Raw genomic sequence first — 24,105 nt, forward strand, 5'->3', positions numbered from 1 at the left:
GAGTAGAATGGTATCCTTTGTGCCTGAGCTCAGTATTCTGTAGGTATCAGTTAGGATCCACATTGATTTTCATTAAGGAATGAAAAAAATAGACTTCCTTTTGGAGTAGTATAGAGTTAGAACAAGTCCAAATTCAAATTCTCCACCTCTCTCCCTGTGTGTTTCATCTGTCTGTAGTTTGTCATCTGTGGCCTCTGTTGTTTGTGTCTGATGTCTGTCTTTCTCTGTTTCCTTTGCATGTTGTCTGTCTCTAACAGGGGCTTTGCTGCTGTATTTGTTGACCAGCACAAAAACATGCCCTGGGAAAGGCATGAGGAATACTTTGATTTATCTATTTTTAAAAGACATCTTTAATAGAGTTTTTACTAGGGAAGAAGTCACTTTACTGACCCTAACTGATCCAGAACAGCACTCAGAACTGTGCACAGCTGTTACCAAATTATAACCACATGTTGCTTTGAAATACTTATTGGTTATTTATTGTTTAAGGATACTTTTAAAATATTCCCTGTTGGGTGCTTTCATCAAATGCTTACAACCACACATACATATATTCATTATTCTGGGTCAGGGACATGGAAAAGTACATAACCTAAGATTAAAGATGGGCATTTAGCTTAGGTTGTAAAAGCTGTTCACTTTGGAGATCGAAGGTCTAGTAAGGTTGGGTACATTCTTTTCTTTTTTGGGTGGTATCCACATATTTTATTTATTTATTTTATAACTTTTTTTAATATTAATTTTTAATGTATTAATTACAGTTTATTCACTTTGTATCCCACCTGTAGTCCCCTCCCTCATTCCCTCCCAAATCTACCTTTCCTCCCTCATGTCCTCCCATGCCCCTCTCCAAGTCCACTGATTCCGAAGGAAGGTCCTCCGCCCCTTCCATCTGACCCTAGCTCATCAGGTCTCTCCAGGACTGGCTGCCATGTCCTCCTCTGTGGCCCAGCTAGGCTGCTCCTCCCATGGGGAGCTGGGGAGGTCAAGGAGCTAGCCATAGAGTTCATGCCAGAGACAGTCCCTGTTACCCTGTTCCTATTTTGTGGAATAGTTTGAAGAGAATTTGAATTAGCTCTTCTCTTAAGGTCTGGTAGAATTCTGCACTGAAACCATCTGGTCCTGGGCTTTTTTTGGAAGGGAGACTTTTGATGACTCCTTCTATTTCCTTGGGGGATATGGGACTATTCAGTCTTTCTGCCTGATCTTGACTTAATTTAGGTAGATGAACTTTATCAAGAAAATTGTTCATTTCTTTTAGATTTTCAAATTTTGTGGCATATAGGATTTTGTAGTAAGACCCAATGATTGTTTGGATTTCCTCAGTGTCTGTGGTTATGTCCCCCTTTTCATTTCTGATTTTGCTGGTTTGGATAGTTTCTCTCTGCCTTTTAGTTAGTTTGGCTAAGGGCTTGTCTATTTTGTTGATTTTCTCAAAGAACCAGCTCTTGCCTTCATTGATTCTTTGAATAGTTTTATTTGTTTTTAATTGATTCATTTCAGCCCTGAGTTTGATTATTTTCAGCTGTCTGCTCTTCTTGGGTGTATCTACTTCTTTTTTTTCTAGGGCTTTCAGTTGGGCCATTAAGTTGCTTGTATGAAATGTTTCAAATTTCTTCTTGAAGGCACTTAGTGCTATGAGCTTTTTTCTTAGCACTGCCTTCATTGTATCCCATAAGTTTGAGTATGTTGTGTCTTTATTTTCATTGAATTCTAGGAAGTCTTTAATTTCTTTCTTTATTTCTTCCCTAACCAAGCTGTCATTGAATAGTGAGTTGTTCAGTTTCCATGTATGTACAGGCTTTTTGCTGTTTCTGTTGTTGTTGAGGTTCAGCTTTAGACCATGATGGTCAGATAGTATAGAAGGGATTATTTTAATTTTCTTATATCTGCTGAGATTGGTTTGTGACCAACTATATGGTCTATTTTGGAGAAGGTTCCATGAGGTGCTGAAAAGAAGGTATACTCTTCTGATTTTGGGTGAAAAGTTTGTAGACATCTCTTAGGTCCATTTGATTTAGGGCCTCTGTAAGTGCCCTTATTTTCCTGTTTTGCTTCTGTTTGGATGATCTGTCTCTTGGTGATAGTGGAGTTTGAAATCTCCCACTATTAAGGTGTTGGGATCAATATGTGATTTCAGCCTTAATTATGTTTCAATTTCAAATGAGGGTGGTCTTTTATTTGGGGCATAGATGTTCAAAATTGTGATCCTCCTGTTGGAATTTTCCTTTGATGAGAATGTAGTGCCCCTCCTTATCTTTTTTGATTAATTTTGTTTGAAAGTCTATTTTATTAGATATTAGGATAGCTACACCAGCTTGTTTTCTAGGTCTATTTGATTGAAAAACATTTTTCCAGCCCTTTACTCTGAGATAGTGTTTATCTTTTTTGCATAGGTGTGTTTCTTGGAAGCAGCAGAATGTTGGATCTTGGAGTTGGTATTCTTACTGTGATTCATTGCCTTTTTTAAAATTTTTGTTGGGAAATTATCTGTAGCCTATATTTTCTTTGGTGTAGTTGTTTTCATTGGATTGGAGTTTTCCTTCTAGTAACTTCTGTAGGGCTGGGTTGCTGTGTGGAATATTTTGTTTTCTCCATCTATGTTCATTGAAAGCTTTGCTGGGTATAATAGTCTGGGTTAGTATCTGTGTTCCTTTAAAGACCGCATGACCTCTGCCCAGCCTCTTCTGGCTTTCATAGTTTCTGATCAGAAGTCTGGTGTGATTCTGATTGGTCTACCTTCATATGTTACTTGACCTTTTTCCCTTGCTGCCTTTAGTATTTTTCTTTGTTCTGTAGATTTAGTGTTTTGACTATGACATGACGTGAGGTATTTCTTTTCTTGTCTACTCTATTTGGTATTCTGTAGGCTTTTCGTATGTTTGTGGACATCTCTTTCTTTAAGTTGGGAAATTTTTCGTCTGTGATTTTCTTAAAAATACTATCCAGTCCCTGGAGCCTGGAGTCTTCCTTTTCATCCATTCCTTTTATTCTTAGGTTTCGTCTTTTCATGGTGTCCTTGATTTCTTGGATGTTTTGTGTATGGGACTTTTCTGATTTTACTTTTTTTTGAGAGAGAGAGAAGTATCAATTTCAGCAAATGTACCTTCAGCACCGGAGATTCTCTCTTCCATCTCTTGTATTCTATGAGTGATGCTTACCTTTGTGGTTCCTGATCTTTTCTCTAAGTTCTCCAGTTCCAGGGTTTTCTCTGTTTGTGTTTTCTTTATAGATTCTAATTCTGTGTTCATGCTTTGCACCATTTCCTTCATCTGATTGAATGTGGCTCCTACTTTTTTGTTTGTTTCCTCTCTATAGGCCACTAATTGTTCCTCTACGTGGGCAGTTATATTCTTCTGTATTTCTTTGAGAGCTCTGTTCATTTTCTCTTTTTGTTCCTGTAATAACTGCATAAGCATAGCTTTAAAGTCATTTTCCTGTGTTTCTGAAGAATTAAAATATCCATTGATTTTGGCGGTTGCTGGTGGGGCCATAATGTCCTGATTTTTGTTGGTAGAGTCCTTATGCCGACCTCTGGCCATTTGCTTATATGTAAACTTCACTGTTTGTTCATTGAGTCTGAACTTCAGACTGGAACTGTCTTTCTCTGGTGTCTGGAGTATTCTTCAGGAAGATCAGGGAGGTCCAGTGGTTTGTGAGTGTAAATTGTTTCTTCAGCTTATCAATCCAGAGTTTCAGCTCCTCTGAACACGGTGTGCACTGGTCACTGCCATCTTGGATCCCCCCCCCTTTCCACATTGTTTTCTTATAGCTGTGTTAAATTTAAACAGGCCCAATACACAGTAGAATATTAGAATACATAGTTTTAAATGATCTGAAGGAATATTTGTATTTAATTTATTTATTACAATTTATTCACTTTGTATCCCCACTGCAGCCCCCTCCCTTTTCTCCTCCCAGTCCCACCTACACTCTCTCATCTCTCCCGTGCCCTTTCCCTAGCCTCATGATAGGGGAAGACCTCCTCCCCTTCTATCTGATCCTAGTCTATCAAGTCTCATCAGGGCTGGCTACATCATCTTCCTTTGTGGCCTGGCAAGGCTGCATCCCCCAGGGGGAGGTGATCATAGAGCCAGCCACTGAGTTTAGGTCAGCCCCTGTACCTCCTACTATGGATCCCACTTGGAAACTGAGAAGTCTATGGGTTTCTTCTAAACAGGGAGTCTAGGTCCTCTCTGTGCATGGAACTTGGTTGGAATATTGGTCTCTGCAGATCCCCCTGGGTCCAGGTATTTTGGCTCTGTTGTTCTCCTTGTGGAATTCCAGTCCCCTCCAGGTCTTTTTATCTCCCTCTTCTTCCATAAGGTTTCCGGAAGTCTGCCCAAAGTTTGGCCATGAATCTCAGTATCTCCTTTGATACCCTGATGGATAGAGTCTTTCAGAGGTGTTCTGTGGAAGGCTCCTGTCCTGTTCCTTGTCTTTTCCAACTTCTGAAGTCTATACTGTTTGCCCTTATGAATGAGGATTAAGCATCTTCCCTGGGGTCCTCTTTGTTGTTTGGCTTCTTTAGGACTATAGGTGTTAGTATGTTTATCCTATATTTGATGGCTAATATTCACTTATGAGTGAGTATATACCCTGTGTGTCTTTCTGCTTCTGGTTTACCTCACTCAGGATGATCTTTTTCTAGATCCCACCACTTGCCTCCAAGTTTCATGATTTCCTTGTTTTTAATAGCTGAATAGTATTCCATTGTATAAATGTACCACACTTTCTGATCCATTCCTCTGTTGAGGGACATCTAGGTTGTTTCCAGATTCTGGCTATACCAAATAAAGCTGCTATGATCATGGTTGAGCAAATGTCCATATTGAATGGTGTGGCATCTTTTGGGTATAGGAATAGTGCTACCTTAAGATCCAGCTATACCACTCCTAGGCATATATCCAAAATAGGTCCCACTATTCAAGGCACATTTTTAACTTGTTGCAAGTTCAGGGTTTATAAGTGAATGAGGTCAACTATTGCTGATGTTTCTCTATTTGTCCTCGTGACCTATCTGTAGATAGTGTGGGTATTAAAGTTACCATTAACACTGATTGCAGTGGATCTGTGTTTTTAATGTTGCTAGTATGCTTTTTATGAGATTGGGTGCATCAGAGTTCCCTGTATACATGCTTGGCATTGCAATGTCTTCTTGGTTTATTGTTCTTTTGATCAGAATAAAGCATCCTTCTGAATCTCTTCATTTAACTTTGGCTTGAAGTTTATTTTATCAGATATTTGGATAGTGATGCCTGCTTATATCCTGCTCCCATTTGCTTATAAACTTTCTCATCATAATGTGGTGCCTTTCCTTGAAGATGTGTCTTTTGTAGACAAAAAAAATAACCTTTTTCTTAATCTATTCAGTTAATCTCTGTCTGTTGGTTGGGCAATTGAGGCCATTAATACTTAAAGTTGTTACTGAATGGTGTTAAATGGATTACAATCAATATGTTGATATTTTCGCTGTGTTTTTAACTTTATTTTGTAGTTCAGTTATTATAGCTTTGCTTGTTTGCTTTCTGTAGTCTCTTGACCCTACTTGTGCCTTTCTTCAGTCTGAAGTATTGTTTCCAGTGTTCTCTGTAGGGTCGAACTGGGAGACATGAATCTTTTAGCTTGCTTATATCTGAAATGTTATCTTCTTCAGTTGGGACAGATAGACTTCCTGAGCAAGGTAGTATGGATTGGCATCTGTGGTCTTTTGGAACTTGTAGTGCATTGCTCAAAGCTACTTTATCTTGTAAAGTTCCACTGAGGAGCCATCTGTTATTCTGATGGGTTTTCCTGTTAATGTTATTTTTACAAAACTGTGTTTGTTTCTCTGTTTCTCTCTTAACCCACCTTTCACACAAATAATTGAGACTCTATTACATTTGTTTAATAATAAGCTTCACGACAAAATAACTGAGCACTTATTACTCTATTCTCAACCCTCTAAGCTTGTCTGGTTTCCTCCCAGTGCACATGTCAGACATACTTTCACTTTGAAGCTTCTCTTGCTAAACCTTTTCTCCTGTTCCTTCCTTGACATCTGCCTGTGGCTGAATCCCTGGCTGAGTTTCCTACTTCCGTCTCTAACTCCTCCTCCCCAGGTTAGCAGGAACTCTAACCTTATTCTCTTTCCTGCTTAATGATCCGCTGTAAGCTGCATTATTGGCATATCAATGGACAATTGGAGAGCAGTGTTTATACGTTTATACAACATTGAGATAAGAGATTCTCAGAACAAGGATTGAAACCAGATATGATGAGTACAGAAATCAGCATTTGAATTACACAATAACATATGCCTACATTTTTCCTTTATCATTTTTTTAGATTTTTCCCTTGCAGCTTTCAATAGTCTTTCTTTGTTCGTGATATAGTTATAGTTATAACTATAGTTATAGATATAGCTATAGAGTTATAGTTGTGGTAGTCTATGTGGAGCTTTTTGCTGGTCCTGTCTGTTAAAATATAAAATGAACAGTAACTTAGCAGTTAAACTTATTTATTTATTTTTTCATACATTATATCACCTTTGCTTATGGCTGGCCTGTAATCCTTTCTGAAGATTTATGGAGATACATCTGCCTCTGCTTCTTGAGTAAAAGGCACATGTCACTGTGCTTGGCTTAGCAGTTTGTTGATTGAAAGACAAAGTTGTTGAAGAAGTGAAACTATTATTTATTTATTTATTCATTTATTTATTTTTCAAGGTGTGGAAGGAAAGTTTTTTGAAATTGGGTGGAAATCTATAACATCTGGCATGGATGGGTTTGTCTCAGCAACATAAGTGAGAACTTAGGAACATGCTAAGTTTTCTAGCAGTGGATGCTGTGTATAATTGTACATGGCACCTGTGGTCTGGGTGCAGTTTTCTGCATTCACCAGTTTTTCCAGAAAACAAGTGTGTCATGAACAAATGTAGTATTTCAGTTATATTCGAACCAATTGACTTTTCAAAACAAACAATATAGAAAAACAAACTGAATAACATTGAAATGTTGATAGTTTTTTTGCTTTGTAATGTAGTGGTTTATAAAAAAAAAAAACAAAACAAACAAAAAACAGCTTGAATTATTTGTCTGCCCTAATAAGGCACCTGCTTTTAAGTAGCTGTTCCTTTTATTTTATTTTAATTTACCCTTTTATTAAAAAATATATTTTTTCTCATTCAATATTTCGATTACAGGTTCTCTCCCTTTTACTCTTCCATTTCTTCCCCACCTCCCTTCCATCTGGACCCACTCCCTTTCTGTCTCTCATTAAAAAAGAACAGCCTTCTAAGAGATAACAACCAAACATAATAAAATACAATACAATTAAAACAAAACCCATCACATCCAAGTTGGACAAGGTGAACCAACAGAAGTCAGCTGTTTTTCCCCCAAACACCAAGTGTCACTTTCTTCTCCTGGAAGTGGCTGCACACTTATTTATGGCTTGCACCTTGTCTGTGGCTTTTACCGACTATTTTATGAAGTGTATTGCCTTTCCATATCACACGTTTTCCTTGACCCTAGAACAGATATATCTTCATCATTTCTTTTGCATTATAATGTTGGCTTGACCTTTTTGTTCACCATTTTTCTCATGAACACTGACTTGAGAATTTGATTAACTCCCATCCTAATGTGTCCTGCTCCTCAAAAACCAGTCAGTGTTCCTGAGCTCTGTTTCTTGGAGACGAGTCAGATGGTGGCTTCAGGGTTGTCCTCGTGAGATATTTGACCTGCATACACCTCAGCTCACCAGCTATTCGCTCAGACCCTGAAGGACCACTTGACCCTTTTGGGGCTCAGCCTCCTCCTCAGCAGTGCTCCAGGGAAATATGACCACTCAATTGGAGCTGGCTGACAAGTGGAGATGAGTTCTGTTTTTATGTAAACTGTACTTACCTGGTCTAGGTTTTTCCTTCCCAGGGTGGGCTGAGTATACCACTTCGGTATACCTAATAAGTAAATGGGTAAGATTGATCACATGCCTTAGAATATTAGCCATCTTCAGCCAGGAGCCTTCTTCACATGTCCTAGCCATCAGAGAAGATTTATTTGGTCCCTCTCAACATTTCTACAGGAAGCAAATGATGTCCATCTGTTGCCTGGCAGAGGAAGAAACTTGTTTCCAGCCCGATGGAGGGCCCTGCCTCATAGATCTCACTTAGAATGGGAGCATCCTCCAGCTCCCTTCTGCCCACCCCTGAAAATTGCTTCAGCAAAAAGTGGCTGTGGTCTTAGGCCCAGGCTAAAGGCCTAGATGCTTCCAAAAGACATAGGCAATAGCCTGCAAGCAGCGGCCAGCTTCCTGTCTACCTACAGTGTCAGCACTGGAAATAACCTGTACACCAGGCTGTCCTCAAACACACAGAGATCTACTCACCTCTGTCTCTTGAGTGCTGAGATTAAAGGCATACTCTGCAAAACCTGACCAAATTTTACTACAGTAATTGTACAGTTTTAGCAATTATCTGTCTGACTTTTCTTCTTTTTTTGGCCCTGAAGATCCAACTCAGCGTTCAGGGCTCCAAACCTCAGCCTTATATGCTCAGCATACGGTTCAGTATGTTTACATTATTGTGAAATATGTTTCCTTACCTTTTTATATTGCAAATCTAGCACTATGTACCATTAAATATCTCTTATTTTCCCCATACCCATCTGTTGATAACTAACTACCATTCTACTTTCATGTTGTATGACTGACTGGATAGCTCAAATAAGTGAAATTGGACAATATTTCTTTGTTGTTGTTTTAACAATCAGCCTATTTCCCTAACCATGGTTTCATGGGTCAGCATGTTGTAACAAAGGGTGGAATTTCCTTCCTACTGAAGTCTAAATAAAATGTTATTTTCAGTGTCTTATCACATTTTTGGTAACCATTTATCTTTTGTAGTTGCTTCTACTTCTTGGCTGTTGTGAAAGGCGTATGAATATGTGTCTGTAGATATCCCTCTGAGGGTCTGATCAATAGTTTTATGTTTGATTTTCTAAGGGGCCTTTATTGTCTTCTAACCCATCAACAACGTTTAAAGTTCTCCTTCTTCACTTCCTCATCGACGTTGCTGTTTATTGTTTGTTCTTGCTTTAGTCGCAACATCTTAGTGGATGTGGGGAATGAATAAATGTACATATTTTAAATTTTATTACATTTTAAAATTGTGTGCATGTGTGCATGCATGTGGCGTAAGCACACATGTGCCACTGCACATGCGTAGAGTTCAGAGGACAGTTTATAACAATAGATGCTTTCTTCCCACCGTGAGAATTCCAGGAGTTGAATTCAAGTCATCAGGCTTGGTAACAGGTGCCTTTATTTCCTGAGACATCTCATAGGCGCCATGGATTATAACACATTTACTTCCTTCACGAGTTTTTAATAACTAACATAATAGACCAAATGCAAATGTTGACATTTAGCATGGGTAAGTTTTAGTTAGAATGGAGAATAATTAGACTTGATATTGATTGTATACAAATGAATTCAAAATATACTTGATTTGTGTGGACATTTTCATTACTGGTATTACTTGACAGCCAAAACAAAAACCCAGAGTTCAACAAAAGAATAAAAAATATTTGTGAATGGGAGAGAATCAGGCTGTAGCACTCTGTATCAGTCTCCTGTTGGCTGGAGTGTTAGTTATAGACTTAGAAATCGGTAGAGCTGACATTGCAGCTTCATCATCCACACAAGGAGAGGATCTGAAGCTTTTGACCTGTCACTCAGTGAGGAGACTTGAAGAAAGAACAGAAGCAACAATAGTTATAATCATGTGACCCACTGTGATGTCATGTGGGAGATGCTGAAGCTTTGCTGTTAGGCAGAGCTAAAACAAAGCAAAATGCTCTGAATGCAATGGGAGAAGTTTGTTTCTCATCACTAAGGAAAACCTTTTGTCAGTGAGAAGCATCCCCCACAGAACCTTCCACTTTGCAGTCTGGGATACTGACAGGCTCCAGCCCAAAAGGATGCTCCTCTACCAGGCAGAACATGGCCAAGGCGACCCATAGACATCCCCACCATATGTTCCAACAAGTTTGAGAAAATAGACAAATGATTTCTGCACACAAACAGCCTAACACATTGTAGTAGCTGACTTTGCTTGTGGAGTCATAACCTACCCAGATGTTAAATGCAATAAATCTCCCCCTAGGAAGAATCTAGAATCTTTGATTCTCCTGACTAATGCAAAGGTGGGTGGTACTCTTTTTCTATGTTGCACATGTGGAAGCCGTGTCCCCCTGTTCTCTTTGTTCCTCATCACTTCCTGTCCCCCTGTTCTCTTTGTTCCTCATCACTTCCTGTCCCTCTTTATTCCTCAGCACTTCCTGTCCTTCTGGTGTTCATTGTTGTTTCTCTGTTCTCTATCATAGTTCCTTGGCATTTCCCGCCCCTGTGTTCTCTGTTCTTGTTCCTCAGAACTTCCTACACATGTGTTGATGCTTTCCATCAACACATCCCACCTATGTGCTGTTGGTTTTGTCTCTACTTGGCCTATGGCATTCTCACTGCCCACTCTTCCCTCACTCCTGGCCACTTTTTCAATGCCTGTGGTATCTGCCCTTACCTTTTCTCAAGAGCTCTGAGAGCACCTTCACAGCACCAATGCCTTATTGTTGGTCTTTGATTTCTTTGTGCAAACAACCAATATTTACTGAATGAAAGGAAGTTTTGTATCTTATTGTAGTCTTGTAGCTGTGTAGTGATTTGGGGCTTACAGAAGAGCACTCTGTATGCATTTATTTCCCTTAGGGCCCTGGTTGTGGTTGGAATGTATATGGGAAACAAGCCAAGAGGCAGGCTGCCCTTTCCCTTCTCACTTTCTCCTGCTTTACCTCTTACTTTATTTCTTTCTCTCCCTATGTCTTCCCATTATCTATTTTTGAAGCTTCTCCTCTTCCAACTTCCTCTCCTCACCCATGCTTTACCCATCTTTCATCTTTTTTCCATTGTTCTTTTTTAAACGGTGTGCTTTCTTTTGCATTTCTTACACTCACAGCTGTGGCAGGATGCTATTAGTATCAGTCTTTATGCTTGGATGAGGTATGAGCAACCCATTTATTGGTTTCTACACTTTTTCTGTCTTAATATTTCTCTTCCCATGCTTGTTTTAGTCCCTTGGTGTTGACCATTGTTGGTTGGTTAGTATTAGAACAGCACAGGTGCTGTTTGTGTCTTGGTTACTTTGCATTTTTGTGTCCATCGAGGCCCTTTGCCATTTTGCTGGGTGGTAAATTAAACAAGAATTGTAGGCAGGAAGTCTCCTTGAAAGCTGATTTTCTTCATGTGAGTTGTTGGGAGCTTGCTTACTTTTGGCCTCTGTAGTTGCAAACTATAGTTCTGATCTTTGTGCTGCATTAAAAAGTGGCTCTAGGGGATGGAGAGATGGCTCAGATGGTAAGAGCACTGGCTGCTCTTCCAGAGGACCTGGGTTCAATTCTCATCATCTACACGGAAGCTCATAACTGCCTGTAACTCCAAATCCAGGTGCTTTGACACCCTCACACAGACATACATGTGGGCAAAACACGAATGCACATTAAAGAGGTTTTTAAAGAAAGTTGGTCTAAACAGTTTTTCATGAAGTTAGTAATATTATTTTCTGCAACTCAGAACAATAGCACACATATAAAACTTCAACACAAGGTAGAAGCTTGCCAGGGAGGGCTCAGCGTTTGATTGAAATTACCTGAGAATCTTTGTTTGCTTTGCTGATAAAGAAGATTAATGTTCATGAACTTGAATAAATTTCATTTAATGACTTTGCTTGTAATGTCTTCACTGTGTGATAAATGACTGTTCTGAGTTGCTTTTGTTCTCTGAGGAATTTTTAGAGAAGCTTAGATTATTAATACTTTGATATATGTATTTGCCATTTTTTTAACTTTTGATTTAATGAGCGACAATTTTAGAGATATCTTCCCATCTGTCAGACCCTAGAGATTGATTGGAATTCATGCATGTTCTTTGGTTTGTAGTTGTCTAAGAGTTGGATTTTCTTATTTTTAGCAGGCTCAAAGTCCAGGGAAGGGCTGTGTTCATTTGCTTGGCTCTCCCAAATTGTCTCTAGTTTGTATGCTAATTTGATTATTGCAGGTGAACTGAAAAGGAATGCATCCCTAAGTGCAGAAGAAACTGCAGATCTCAGCACCACATGCTCTGTTTTTACCTATGGGCTCCACACGCTGGGACCAGAGGTGTGGGAGGAAATAGTTACCCTGAAGAAAGCCTTGGAAACTGTGATGCCCAGCAGCCCTGTGGTTCCTGCATCCCATGCTGCCTTCTGCAGACACAGCACATCGTTCCCAGGCAGGCAAACATGGTTTTCTTTAACCTCCGCAGCAGTGCAGAGCACTGTGTTTCACTCAGAGGTCTTCATCTCATCTTGCTGAAGTAGAACAACTCTACTGGCTTGTCCAGTTACTTGTTTCAGCGGCCTAGGTCCATAGACCCTCTTCTGGAATTAATTAACTCCAAAGAGCAAGTGTTATGCAAGCGTTGTTACGTATTATATGACCTTTCTAAAGATCACTCTAAAATCCAGCTTTAAAAACACCAGCTTTAAGAAATTCCAGTGTTCTAGAGGAACATCTTCAGTTGTGCAGATGCAAAAGCTCAAGATCTGTAGCCATTTCTGCAAGAAACTCTAATAAGAGTGACTGTAAGTGGGTCAGACAGCAGATATTGCTGAGTGAAGCCTCTCTGACTTTTATGCTAGGCTTCTGTCTGCAAATATGGCAAAATATCAGTAACAGTGTCAGGGGTATGCTCTGTCTCTCATGTCATGGGTCTCAAGCTGGGCCAGTCATTGGTTGACCCTACCCTCAAATTCTTCTCCATCTTTTAACCTTGCACATGTTGTAGGCAGAACAAATTGTGGGTCTAAGGTTTTGTGGCTCAGTTGGTGTCCCTATCTCTCCATTGGAAGTCTTGCCTGGTTAGAGGTGATGGCTGGTTCAGGTGCCATATTCCCAATGCTAGGAGTCAGCCTGGGTCACCATTGTAGGTTTCTAGGAGTTTCTATTGTCCTAGGTTTCTAGGTTATCCCAGAGAAGCTTCATTCCCCACCCCCAATTCCAGTTCTCTGTCTTAATACTCATTCCCTACTTTTCCACTCCAGCACGGTCCCCACCCAGTCCCAGCCTTCCATCCACCCCAGATGTCTAATCTATTTCCTCTCTTCTCAGTGAGAGTCAAGCTTCCCTGATTGGGCCCTCCAAGTTATTTAGCTTCTTCATGACTAATATCCACTTATTAGTGAGTACATTCCATGTTTGTCTTTCTGGATCTGGGTTACCTCACTCAGGATGACCTTTTCTACATTATGGGTTTTTTTTTTCGTGTGTGTGTGTGTGTGTGTGTGTGTGTGTGTGTGTGCATGCCCAGGACAGCTTTTTCTCCTGTGAAGGGAGATCACTCTGGACAAAGAAAGTGTTTTTGCTTTGCAATTTTAGGTGACTTATGTTAAAGGGTAGCTAGTTGCAAAATGAAAGCCATTCTCTTATGGAAAGCCTTAGATTCAAAAGTATACTTAAAGCTCCAAACTAAATTCAAATAATACCCTTTGAGCACCAGGAGTTTCCTGATTTCTCTTTATTGTGATGTACATCTACATTTTTAAGTGTTTATTAAATGTCAAGGTGAAAAGCTGTAGAAAACATTTGCAGTCAGTAGTTTCTTTACTGCTGAGTTGTTGACATTACTAGACACATTTGTGGAAGCCCTTAGACAGCTTTGTGGTAAGTAGGGAAAACACCAACCACTTAAGCACTTAGTATTTGGAGTCAGCTATAAAGATGGGAAGTATAGAATATGAATTAGTTATTTTCAAAATAGGAGGAATTGAGTGTACCCTAAGAGATAGAATTAAAATGTACAGTGAAGTCATATCAGTTCTCTCTTCTTCCCCACCTTTCCTTCCTTACTAGAAGGGTAATTTCCTTACCTTAACCCTTGCTTGTATTGCTTTCAAAGGCATTTACACTATTGTTATATAAACACTAACACTTGGAGATCAGGTAAAATGATCTCTCTGATCTATCTGACCAGTCTGATATATCTCAGGTAAAATGAAAGAAGCAACAGCTTCAGGGAACTAAAGGTCAGCTGGTAGCTGGGATGAATGTGGGGTTAGAACCCTTCAGACTCCCCACAGGCTCTAACACAGCATCTGGATAAGCCATTCCAGTGACCTAGTGTCTGTCTGGTTAAAGAATATGACTATATGCTTATGTTGTGATAATAATGATGTTACAGTATAGTGCCAGGATAGCAAACAGAAATCATGGTTCCAGGAGTGAGATATTTATTTTCTACTATTGCCTTAGAAATTACCATGAATTTGCAGTGTCTTGAAAAACTAGCTTTTTTTTATTATTTTAGGGTTCTCTAGGGGAGAAGCCCAGGTGTAACTCTGCTTGCAACTCTCACCAAGCCAGGCCAGATGTAGGACTTGGCAGTCCTAGGTTCTTTTAAAAAATATTTATTTTTAAATGTAGTCACGTGTATGTGTGAATTCTTACATGTAAATGAGTGTACCATGTGAGTGCCCAGTGCCTGCAGAAGCTAGAATATAGAAGAGGCTGTTGAATCCTCTAGAACTGGAGGTGCATACAGTTGTGAGCCGTCATGTGGGTGCTGGGAACGGAGTCCATTCACAGCAAGTTCTGTCTGCTGAGCCATCTCTCCAGCCCCAGGCCTGGGTTCTTTATGGAGCGGTTGACCATCTGTTTGCTTCCAACCTTGTTCAGTATGGCTGCATTTGCATCTTAGGCCAGCAGTTCTCAACCTCTGAGTTGCAATGTTTTGGGTGGTTGAGCAACCATTTCACAGGGGTAGCCTAAGACTATTGGAAAACACATATATTTACTTTACAGCTCATAACAGTAACAAAATTATGGTTATGAAGTAGCAAGAAAAATGATTTCATGGTTGGGGGTCACCGTATCAAGAGGAACTGTGTTAACGGGTTGCAGCTTCAAGAAGGTTAAGAACTACTGCCTTAGACTCTAAGGCTGTTTCTCCTTTCACTGCTGACTACTGTCTAGAGACTTGCTTCAATGCTTAGTTCCCTTGGTGACATTTGTCAAGGCACCTTCGAGACCTTCTGTCTCAGCACTGGAAAAACTCCCGTATTTAAAGTCGTCTCATGTTTCCACTCTACCTGTACTCCTTATGAGGAAGTGAGAATTCTACAGTTTAGAAAAACAAATTCTTAATTAGTCTGTGTTCCTTTTTATAATGTAACACCACCTTAGAAGGGATCTCTTTTCTACTTTTAGCAATTCTCAGATGCTGGGACAGTTACACACTGGTGGGCATTGTAAAAAGTTATTCTTAGAAATCTGCTCAGTAGCTGGCAACTGGTGGCAAGGTTGTACACAGAGTAACGCACTGTAATGAAGTGGTTTCATAATTGAATGGGCGTGCTTCAAGCCCGGTCCAGAAACAGCTTTGAAGGTTTTTCCCCAAGGTATTCATTCAACTTGTCCCTTAGGTTTGAGAGGACCCGCTCTCACAGAGCAGTTTTTGAGAACTGACTAGATTTAATTTTTTCTATTGTGTTACTGTGTGCTTGGCACATGATAAACGCTCCAGAACTATTAGTTGTTGTTACAGTTATTTGTTCTTTAAAGTAGAATTCTTTCCCAGCATGTTTCAGTTTTCATGTAATGAACTTGACTATAAAATCCAAAGCACATGTCCACTAAGAATAACAAATGTTAAACAAAAAGGAGTTTTCCATCACTGCAAAATCTGACTCTTGAGCATCTGTCTCATTCCTGCAGTCTCTTACTTTGCTTGGGCTAGCTGCGTGATGGGACCTGATAGGCTAGGGTCAGAGAGTAGGGGAGGAGGATTTCCCCTATCTGTGGACTAGGGAAGAGCGATAGGGGAGGAAGAGTGAGGGAGGGTGAGACCAGGAGGAGATGAGGGAGGGGGCTACAGCTGAATGCAAAGCGAATAAATTGTAAATAATGATAATAATAGTAATAATACTTAAAAAAAAAAAGACCAGCTTCTGATCTGTTCATAGACTGTGGCTGAGTTTCTGCTGGAAATGGAGTGGAAGGAAGGTAAAGAGAACTGTGGTGAGAGGGTGAGTCAGTATGTGAATACGTCAGAGGTTGGTCTTTTTTTCTTTATTATTATTATTTACAATTTATTTGCTTTGTATCCCCAGTTGTAGTCCCCTCTCTCATCTCCTTCTGGTCTCACCCTCCCTCCCTCTTCCTCCACTATCCTTCTTCCCTAGTCCACAGATAGGGAAGGTCCTCCTCCCCCACTGTCTGACCCTAGCCTATCAGGTCTCATCAGGACTGCTTGGATCCTCTTCCTCTGTGGGCTGGCTAGGTCACCTCACCAGGGAGAAGTGATCAAGGAGCAGGCAACTGAGTTCATGTCTGAGACTGTCAGAGGCTGATCTTTTAAGCAGACATTTGTATGAGGGGATAGACAACTACAAAAGTATGTGAAGAACGTATTTGAGGATAGATACTAAGTCAACCTCGGAAACAACTCAATTATGATATTGGGTCAGTGTTAGAACATTCCTCCAAACCAAGAACTTTTCTTGCCAAGAACCGATGGAGGTGAAAACAAACAAATTCTTAATTAGTCTGTGTTCCTTTTTATAATCTAATACCACCTTAGGAGGAATCCCTTTTCTGCTTTTAGCAATTAAAAGTCTTGTTGGTTGGAACAATTGGAAGTCTTGTTGGTTGGTCTTGGTCAATAAGAGGTGTGAGGACTTCCTAGGAGGTGTCCCTGGGACGGAGGACTCGTTGCTCTTTACATGGAATTCTTTACAGTGATATCAGAACAATGTATTGCCAGATTTAAGGAGCAGAGGTGAGGTGGGGTCAGGCTGTCATCTGCCCTCCTGCTGTGAGGATCACCAGCAGTAAGAATACAGCCACCCTGCGCCATGGTTCAGTGACCAGAAAGCAATCAGAGGGTGGGCTTTGGGGCCCTTCACAGTGTCCTCTCTGCTTGGGGATTTATGTTTCTCCTTGCTCCACCACATGACCTGTGTGCACTCTGAAGCCATGTGTACTGGATGTTTTTCATTAATGCAATGAATGTGTCTATCAACTTCATATTGCCCCAAAATACTTCATAAGCTTAAACAAGGTTTCACATTTCCTTAACATTACTCAAATGTTAATTAAGTTAAAAAAAAAGCTATGTTGTAATATTTCTTCTAAAGCTTTTCCTGGCATACCTTTAAGTTCCAAGTGTTAAGCACAATGAATGTTCTGAACCAATAAGGGATACAACCTTTCTAGTATTTTAGCATAGAATTATGATTACTGGATGATTATAAAAATTAGTATGGGAAACACTTGATTGGCAGAGATGTGTTCATATTCTAAGAGCATGATGCAGTCTATAGAACCTAAGAATCACGTACCCTAGTTCTACCTGCTCCTCTCCCACTCACAAAGTCCAGACCTGTGCCTTGTTCGTGAACCCACACTGCTATCATGAGGTGCCACCACACCCATCTGGAACTGTTTTATAAAGGAGACAATGGAATAAAGATCACTTAAAGGGTTCTAGGAGACAGCATAAACTCACGTCTTCTGTTTCCTCAACTCCTAACTCCTGTACTGACACTTGGTGTTTGTAAGCACCCAAACATGAAAAACCACCAAGAGAAACACACTCTGTGCTTAGAAAGTAGACACCATCAGTTTGCTAGTGATAACCCTCCTGATTATTTTTTTTTGGTTTAAATTTGATAACATTGTTACATTAGACTTTACTCCAAAATCTCTTGCCTTTCAGCACTCATAAAGTATTTTGACAGTTGACTAATTAAGCTCCGAAGGCAAGGCATATGGCTTCCTTCAGCTAAAAAAAAATCACAGAAAAAGTACTTGGAATTTAAATTAAAGCGTGACGTTTTGTGCATGAAAGACATGCGTGCTGTCAGTCTTAGTACTCAACCACTGTTTTGGAAAGACGTGTCTTGTAAGCGGTGCTCTGTAGCGCTCAGTCTCTCCTCAAGGCTGGGGTGGTCGGGGTTGACTGATTTGCTTTGCTTTTGGAGTCTTGCTGGTATATATGTAGGTCATGAGTTAGAAATACTTCAGCATTGGAGCCGACAGAAGGACATAAGGATAAATAAATAGATTGCTTTAGAGCCTTCTTTTAATGGTAAACATCCAAATAAAGAAGATTCCTTGTCTAGTGCTGACCTAATTTAACAAGGAGAATTTGAACTTTAAGGGAAGCTGATTTACCCTACCCGCCTGATTCTTGATTTTCTGCTCACATGCTAAGCTTTTCACTAACCAAGTCTTCGTCTGAAAGGAGCTGTGTTGGAAGATGAAGTCAGCTGTGGCTTTTCTTTGGTTTCACTAGTATTGAATGTTGAAAAGGTGCATTCCTGTGGTAGCAAGAATGCACACTTTTTTTTTTCTTCCTCTTGGACATTGAGCATGGGCTGGAGACAGGAACATTCCTGCTGGGTTCAGTTTTCACTGACTGAAGTGCTGAGCACAGAGATGTGAAACAGCCCAATTTTGTCTTCTACTTCACATAGGGTGTTTCCCTTTGGCTGTAGGCAACTTCTTTGTTTCGCTAGTGTAGGAAAGCTGTATACATTGACATAATTCTGAACTGCGATGATTTTACTATGAAAATGTTGACTTCATTCTGGACTCCCAGTTTGTAGAAGACTTTCTGTCATAAGTAGGACAATAATAAGCTGTTTCAGTTCCTTCAAAATTCAAGGAAAAGGAGATGGTCTTTGGGAAACTAGTTTTGTGCTTTGGCCGCAAAGCTCATGAGCTGTCAGGAAGCATTACTAAGAATTTTCAGTCTTCTTTGTTAGATATCAAAAATATCAAATGCATTACCTCAGGGTTCATGGTGAAATTAAGATAGATAAATGGTGACTTTAATGGTAGCTCTATGCCTGTGGTTGTCTTGATTGGCATATACTGAAAAAAGCAAGGATGTTTCCTTCAGAGAGTTGTGAGCAAGTGTATTGTGAGAAGGGCAGGAAGTTGTAGTCTTGGGAATAGGTGATGCGACAACTTTATAGGAGCTGTAGGCCAGAGGCCAGAACAGTGCTCAATAAAGAACCAAGATGGGACACTTAACACTCTGTGACTGCAGATGATTGCAGTAATATAGCCACTGACTATGTGAACGAGCAAAGAGAGGTTTTTAAATATTAAGATTTGCACAGTGTATAATAATTTATCACCGTTATTTTTATGAGAATATAAATCAACTGTAAGTGTAAAGTGTTACTTAATAAAAAAAAATTATAGCTCAGCATGGTGGTTTACACCTTTGATCCCAACCACTCAGGGAGGCAGAGGCAGGTGGATCACTGTGAGTTTGAGGTCAGCCTGATCTACAAAGCGAGTCCAGGACATCCAGGGCTACACTGAGAAACCCTGTCTCACGGAATAAATTTAAAATAAAATAAAAAACAAGACAAGACAAAACAAAATTTATGATTTATTTTTAATAAAACGTTATATTAAAAATAACACATTTCAGAAGAATTTCAGTGTGATGTTAAGTTGTGCATTTCTCTTAAGATGGACTGTGTGAGGTTAACAGTCAGCTGGAAAAGGTGTACATCTGGTGAACCAAACCTGAACGCAAGATGCTAACCCTGACTATGTTAGTTTCCTTTCCTAATGCCAGGATAAAATGCACGAACGAAGCGGCTTGAGGAGGGTGGGCTCTTGTTTGGTTCCGAGCTCAGATTATAGTCCGCTGTGCCTGGCAGGGGAGAAGTTGCTGGTCACGTGGCACCCCTGGTGAGTAACAGAGTGGTGGGGAAATGCTGCTCTGCCCAGATCCCTTTCTCCACGCCCACTGTCCAGGATCCCAGCCCAGAGAATGGTGCTGCCCACGGTGGGAGGCTTTCTCACCTCAGTTACTGTAATCCATATAACCTTTGACAGGCATGCCCAGCAGTCATCTCCCAGATAATTATATGGTCTGTCAAGTTGACAGTTAATACTGAGCAGTGCACTGACTGAAAGCAGTTAAAGCCAAGGGGCCTGAGCAAAACTGAACACATGAAGAATGAACAGACATCCACCTTCAATGTGCTCACTGCAGGAAGCCTGAGACTCTTTTGCCAATGTCTAGCTGGCATCCTTTCACTGAGTTCAAATATCAAGCACATCTTAATGATTTATGGTATAAAATGCTGAGTAATGGATGTAGCGCCAAGGGGCCCAGGTAAAGTCCTTGACTAGGGCTTCCCCTCAAGTGAAGATGATGTCATTGACAAACACATGTTCTCTTACTCACTGATAGCTATGTGGATTTCAACAATAGTTGTGGTTTTTATTTATTTTTTTATTAATTACAATTTATTCACTTTGTATCCCAGTTGTAGCCCCCTCTCCCACCTCTCGCAATCCTACCCTCCCTCCATCTTCTTCTCCTATGCCCCTCCCTGAGTCCAATGATAGGGGAGGTCCTCCTCCCCATCCATCTGACCCTAGCCTATAGGTCTCATCAGGACTGGCTGCATTATCTTGCTCTGTTGCTTGGTAATGCTGCTCCACCTTCAGGGTGAGGTGATCAGAGAGCCAGCCACTGAGTTCATGTTGGAGACAGTCCATGTTCCCCTTACTAGGCAACCCACTTGGAGACTGAACTACCATGAGATACGACTGTGCAGGGGTTCTAGGTTATCTCCATGAATGGTCCTTGGTTAGAGTATTAGTCTCAGAAAAGACCCCTGGGCCCCGATTTCTTGTTTCTGTTGCTCTCCTTGCAGAGCTCCTGTCCCTTCCCGTCTTTATATCTCTCCCTTCTTTCATAAGATTGCCTGCACTCTGCCCAAAGTTTGGCTATGCGTCTCAGCGTCTGCTTCGATACCCTGCTGGAGAGGATGTGGAGAAAAGGGAACCCTCCTCCGCTGCTGGTGGGAATGTAAACTTGTATAACCACTTTGGGAATCAATCTGGTGTTTTCTCAGACAATTAGGAATAGCGCTTCCTCAAGATCCAGCCATACCACTCCTAGGCATATATCCAAAAGATGCTCAAGCACAATAAGGACATTTGCTCAACCATATTTGTAGCAGCTTTATTCATAATAGCCAGAATCTGGAAACAGCCCAGATGTCTATCAACTGAGGAATGGATACAGAAATGTGGTACATTTACATAATGGAATACTACTCAGCGATTAAAAACAAGAAAATCATGAAATTTGCAGGCAAATGGTGGGAACTTGAAAAGATTATCCTGAGTGAGGTATCCCAGAAGCAGAAAGACAAACATGGTATATCCTCACTTATAAGCAGATATTTATTCTCCATGGGTCAATGAGGCTTGAAGCAGGAAGGCAGGGAAATTTTAATACGAATTTGTTATTTAATTAGAATTATAATTCTCACAGTTCTACACCTAAGTATAGAAGAAACACTTGAGACTTTTACTGTCCTCAGATTTTCTTTTATCAGCTAAAATACTGAAGATTAAATTTCTGTTCTCCAGTGATCATTACAAATCTTATTAGAGAAATTGTAAAGAGATGATTGCAAACTGCTTGGTTTCTGAGAAAATAGCTCTTTGAGAAACAGCAGATATCAGATATCAGGGAAATCTAACTGAATTTTTTCCTATACATTAGTATATGTTGGAATTTTGAAGTTTCTCCTTTTGCCATGCACTCACCTGATGACTTTGTAACAGATTTTTGGGTGGAAATTAATGAACATACCTCATAGTGAGTGTGTGGGTGGCTTCTATGTTTGTATGTTTGTGGGTGACATGTCATCTGCCAGTTGATCTCAATGTCCATCATTTTCTCACCTGTGCCCATTGGACCTTCTTCAACCTTTTCATTGTTCCTTGTGGACATCAAGATTTTTACAACCCAAAGGCTTTCTGCTGCTTTTGATTGCTGATCTCTCTGTTTGGAAATCTTTCTTTAACTCCTTTTGCACTTTAAAAAAACTCAACCAATGGTGCTTTCCTGGTCTTTCTCCTGTTACTCAGTTTTCTGATTCTGCTTTATTTACCACTTTCAGTTGTTCCTGTTGATGTTGACATGACGTCTCATTGTATATTGTTTACTCTGAAGCGTTGTGCAGTACAAGTCTTAGTACTCTGTCTGCTGAGCCACTTTTAGTCCCAGGCGGTTTATGACTCACCAGTAGCTTGCTGAATGAGTAAATGTGCAAATGTACCATGAGAACGCTTGCCACTTGGATTTGTTGACTTTGATTTTTTTTTTTCTTACCTCAAGTTTGTAAAGCTTCGTTTCTAAAATTTACATTTGTGTTATGTGGGCTGCATGTTTGGAGTGAAAACCATTCATTCCCTCACATTTCTGCTGGATTAAAATATTTATTTTTATTTTGGGTTTGTGAGTTGTTTTGCTTCCTTGTATGTCTGTGTATCATTAGTGTGCAAAGGAGTCAGAGGGGATGTCAAACTCTCCAAAACTTGAGTTTACAGAGGGTTGTGAAACACTGTGTGGGTGCTGAGAACTGAACCTGTGTTCTCTGCTGAGTACAAATCTCTGAACACAGCCTCTCTCCTTCCCTCCTCTGGTGGATACGTAAACACAGGTGGAGATGATGCCTGTTATTAAAGTGGGCCAGGGTCAAGTAACTAATATTGGAGGGGTTTCGGAGACACTAGATTCCAGGTATCTTGGGAAGAGAAGAGGGAGGCGGCTCTGATCCGGTTGTAAAATGAATAAATGAATACATTTACAAAAAAAGAGGGTTAAATGGACTGATTCATCCCCCATCTTTCCCTTCCTTCCTTCCTTCCTTCCTTCCTTCCTTCCTTCCTTCCTTCCTTCCTTCCTGTTACTTCTTCTCCTGTTAAAATATCTGTTATGGTGGACCAGCAATCGCTTATGCCTAGAGGCAAAATAAAATAATGTCAAAATATTGTCGCCAGAAATATATGGGTAGTATGTTTAAAAGACAAAATTTCATTTATCCCGTAGAAAAGCACATTCCTGTGAGCTGTCACTTCCTCCTGGTTAGATTGGCCAGTTCTCCCGTGTAAAGATAATTCACCAAGCAGATGGACGAGAATTGCTCTGGCTCCACTGCTGTCGCCTGGGAGGCAGTGCTGTTCTCTTCTGTGAGATGAGTCGCGTTGTGATTATGGCCCAAACGACTGTGATTATTACATGTATATTCAAATACACCTGCCAAAAAGGACACAGAAAACATGAGACGTCTTGAAATTTGAGAACAGTTGTGAGTCATGCAGACATCTCCCAACTTAAATAGTGGACTTTCTTTATACATAAAGTTCAAGCCGTGAGTGCTGTTAATTTAACATTTATCATTGCTCACTAACTAAAAAGGTGCGTGCTTCTGAAAAGTACGTAGTATTTTACCCTTGGTAAATTTAGAATGGTTAATATGGATGTCTGTGGAAACGGGAGTCTTCTTGTTTTTCGTTTTAGGTCCGTGGGAGCCAGGGAGAAGTTCTGTACATTTTGGATGCTACCAACCCGAGACACTCCAACTGGCTTCGCTTTGTTCACGAGGCACCGTCTCAGGGGCAGAAGAACCTGGCTGCCATTCAGGTGAGCCTGTTGGCTTCATATCTGTACAATGCGCCATGAGAGTAATGAATTCATTTATAACTTTACTCCACGTCTTCAGTTTTTCCCTCTGATCAGCTTCAAATAACACTACCTAACTCATAAAAGCAGAGAAAGCATCTAGTCAGCATATGTAGGAAAAGGCAACTGAACTGTCAGCTAAAACCAGATTGCTCGCTTTATTGGAAGTCTTGGGGGAATGAATTACATGGTCTGATACTGTGCTTGGCAGAGCTTGCCTTCAAATACTTTGATTTTCCTCGGTGTGTGTTTCCTGATAGCAGTTTGGTTTGCTAGTTGCTTCGGATCATCGTAGTCTGCTGTGGCTTCTTCTTCGAGAAAGGCCTCCTGGAGACAGTTTGTTCCCCCACAGTCAGACTGAGCCTCGTGGGGGATCATGTGCTGTTGAGACTTCTTTAGATAAACAGATCCAGTGGGATACATTTAAGCATGTTTCTATGCAGATCTATTATAAACATTTGGCTCATACAGTAATGGATCCTGGCCAGTCCAAAATCTGCAGAGCTAATGTCTCAATTTGAA

The 24,105-nt window shown here is 40.4% G+C and overlaps 1 protein-coding gene across 3 annotated transcripts in view; it reads left to right on the top strand.

Annotated features, from left to right (window-relative positions):
* Prdm5 (PR/SET domain 5) overlaps nt 1-24,105 on the top strand; it is a 153,162-nt gene that overhangs the window by 31,586 nt on the left and 97,471 nt on the right. For all 3 annotated transcript variants that reach the window (XR_009588146.1, XM_060373751.1, XM_060373750.1), the window contains exon 3: nt 23,422-23,544. Coding sequence is in view for 2 of the 3 variants with exons in the window: in XM_060373751.1 (XP_060229734.1) it covers nt 23,422-23,544 (123 nt within the window). In the remaining variant the exon portion in view is untranslated. The remainder of the gene's footprint in view (nt 1-23,421; nt 23,545-24,105) is intronic.

The sequence above is a fragment of the Meriones unguiculatus genome, chromosome 21, assembly GCF_030254825.1.
Source record: "Meriones unguiculatus strain TT.TT164.6M chromosome 21, Bangor_MerUng_6.1, whole genome shotgun sequence".
Taxonomy (NCBI): Eukaryota; Metazoa; Chordata; class Mammalia; order Rodentia; family Muridae; genus Meriones; species Meriones unguiculatus.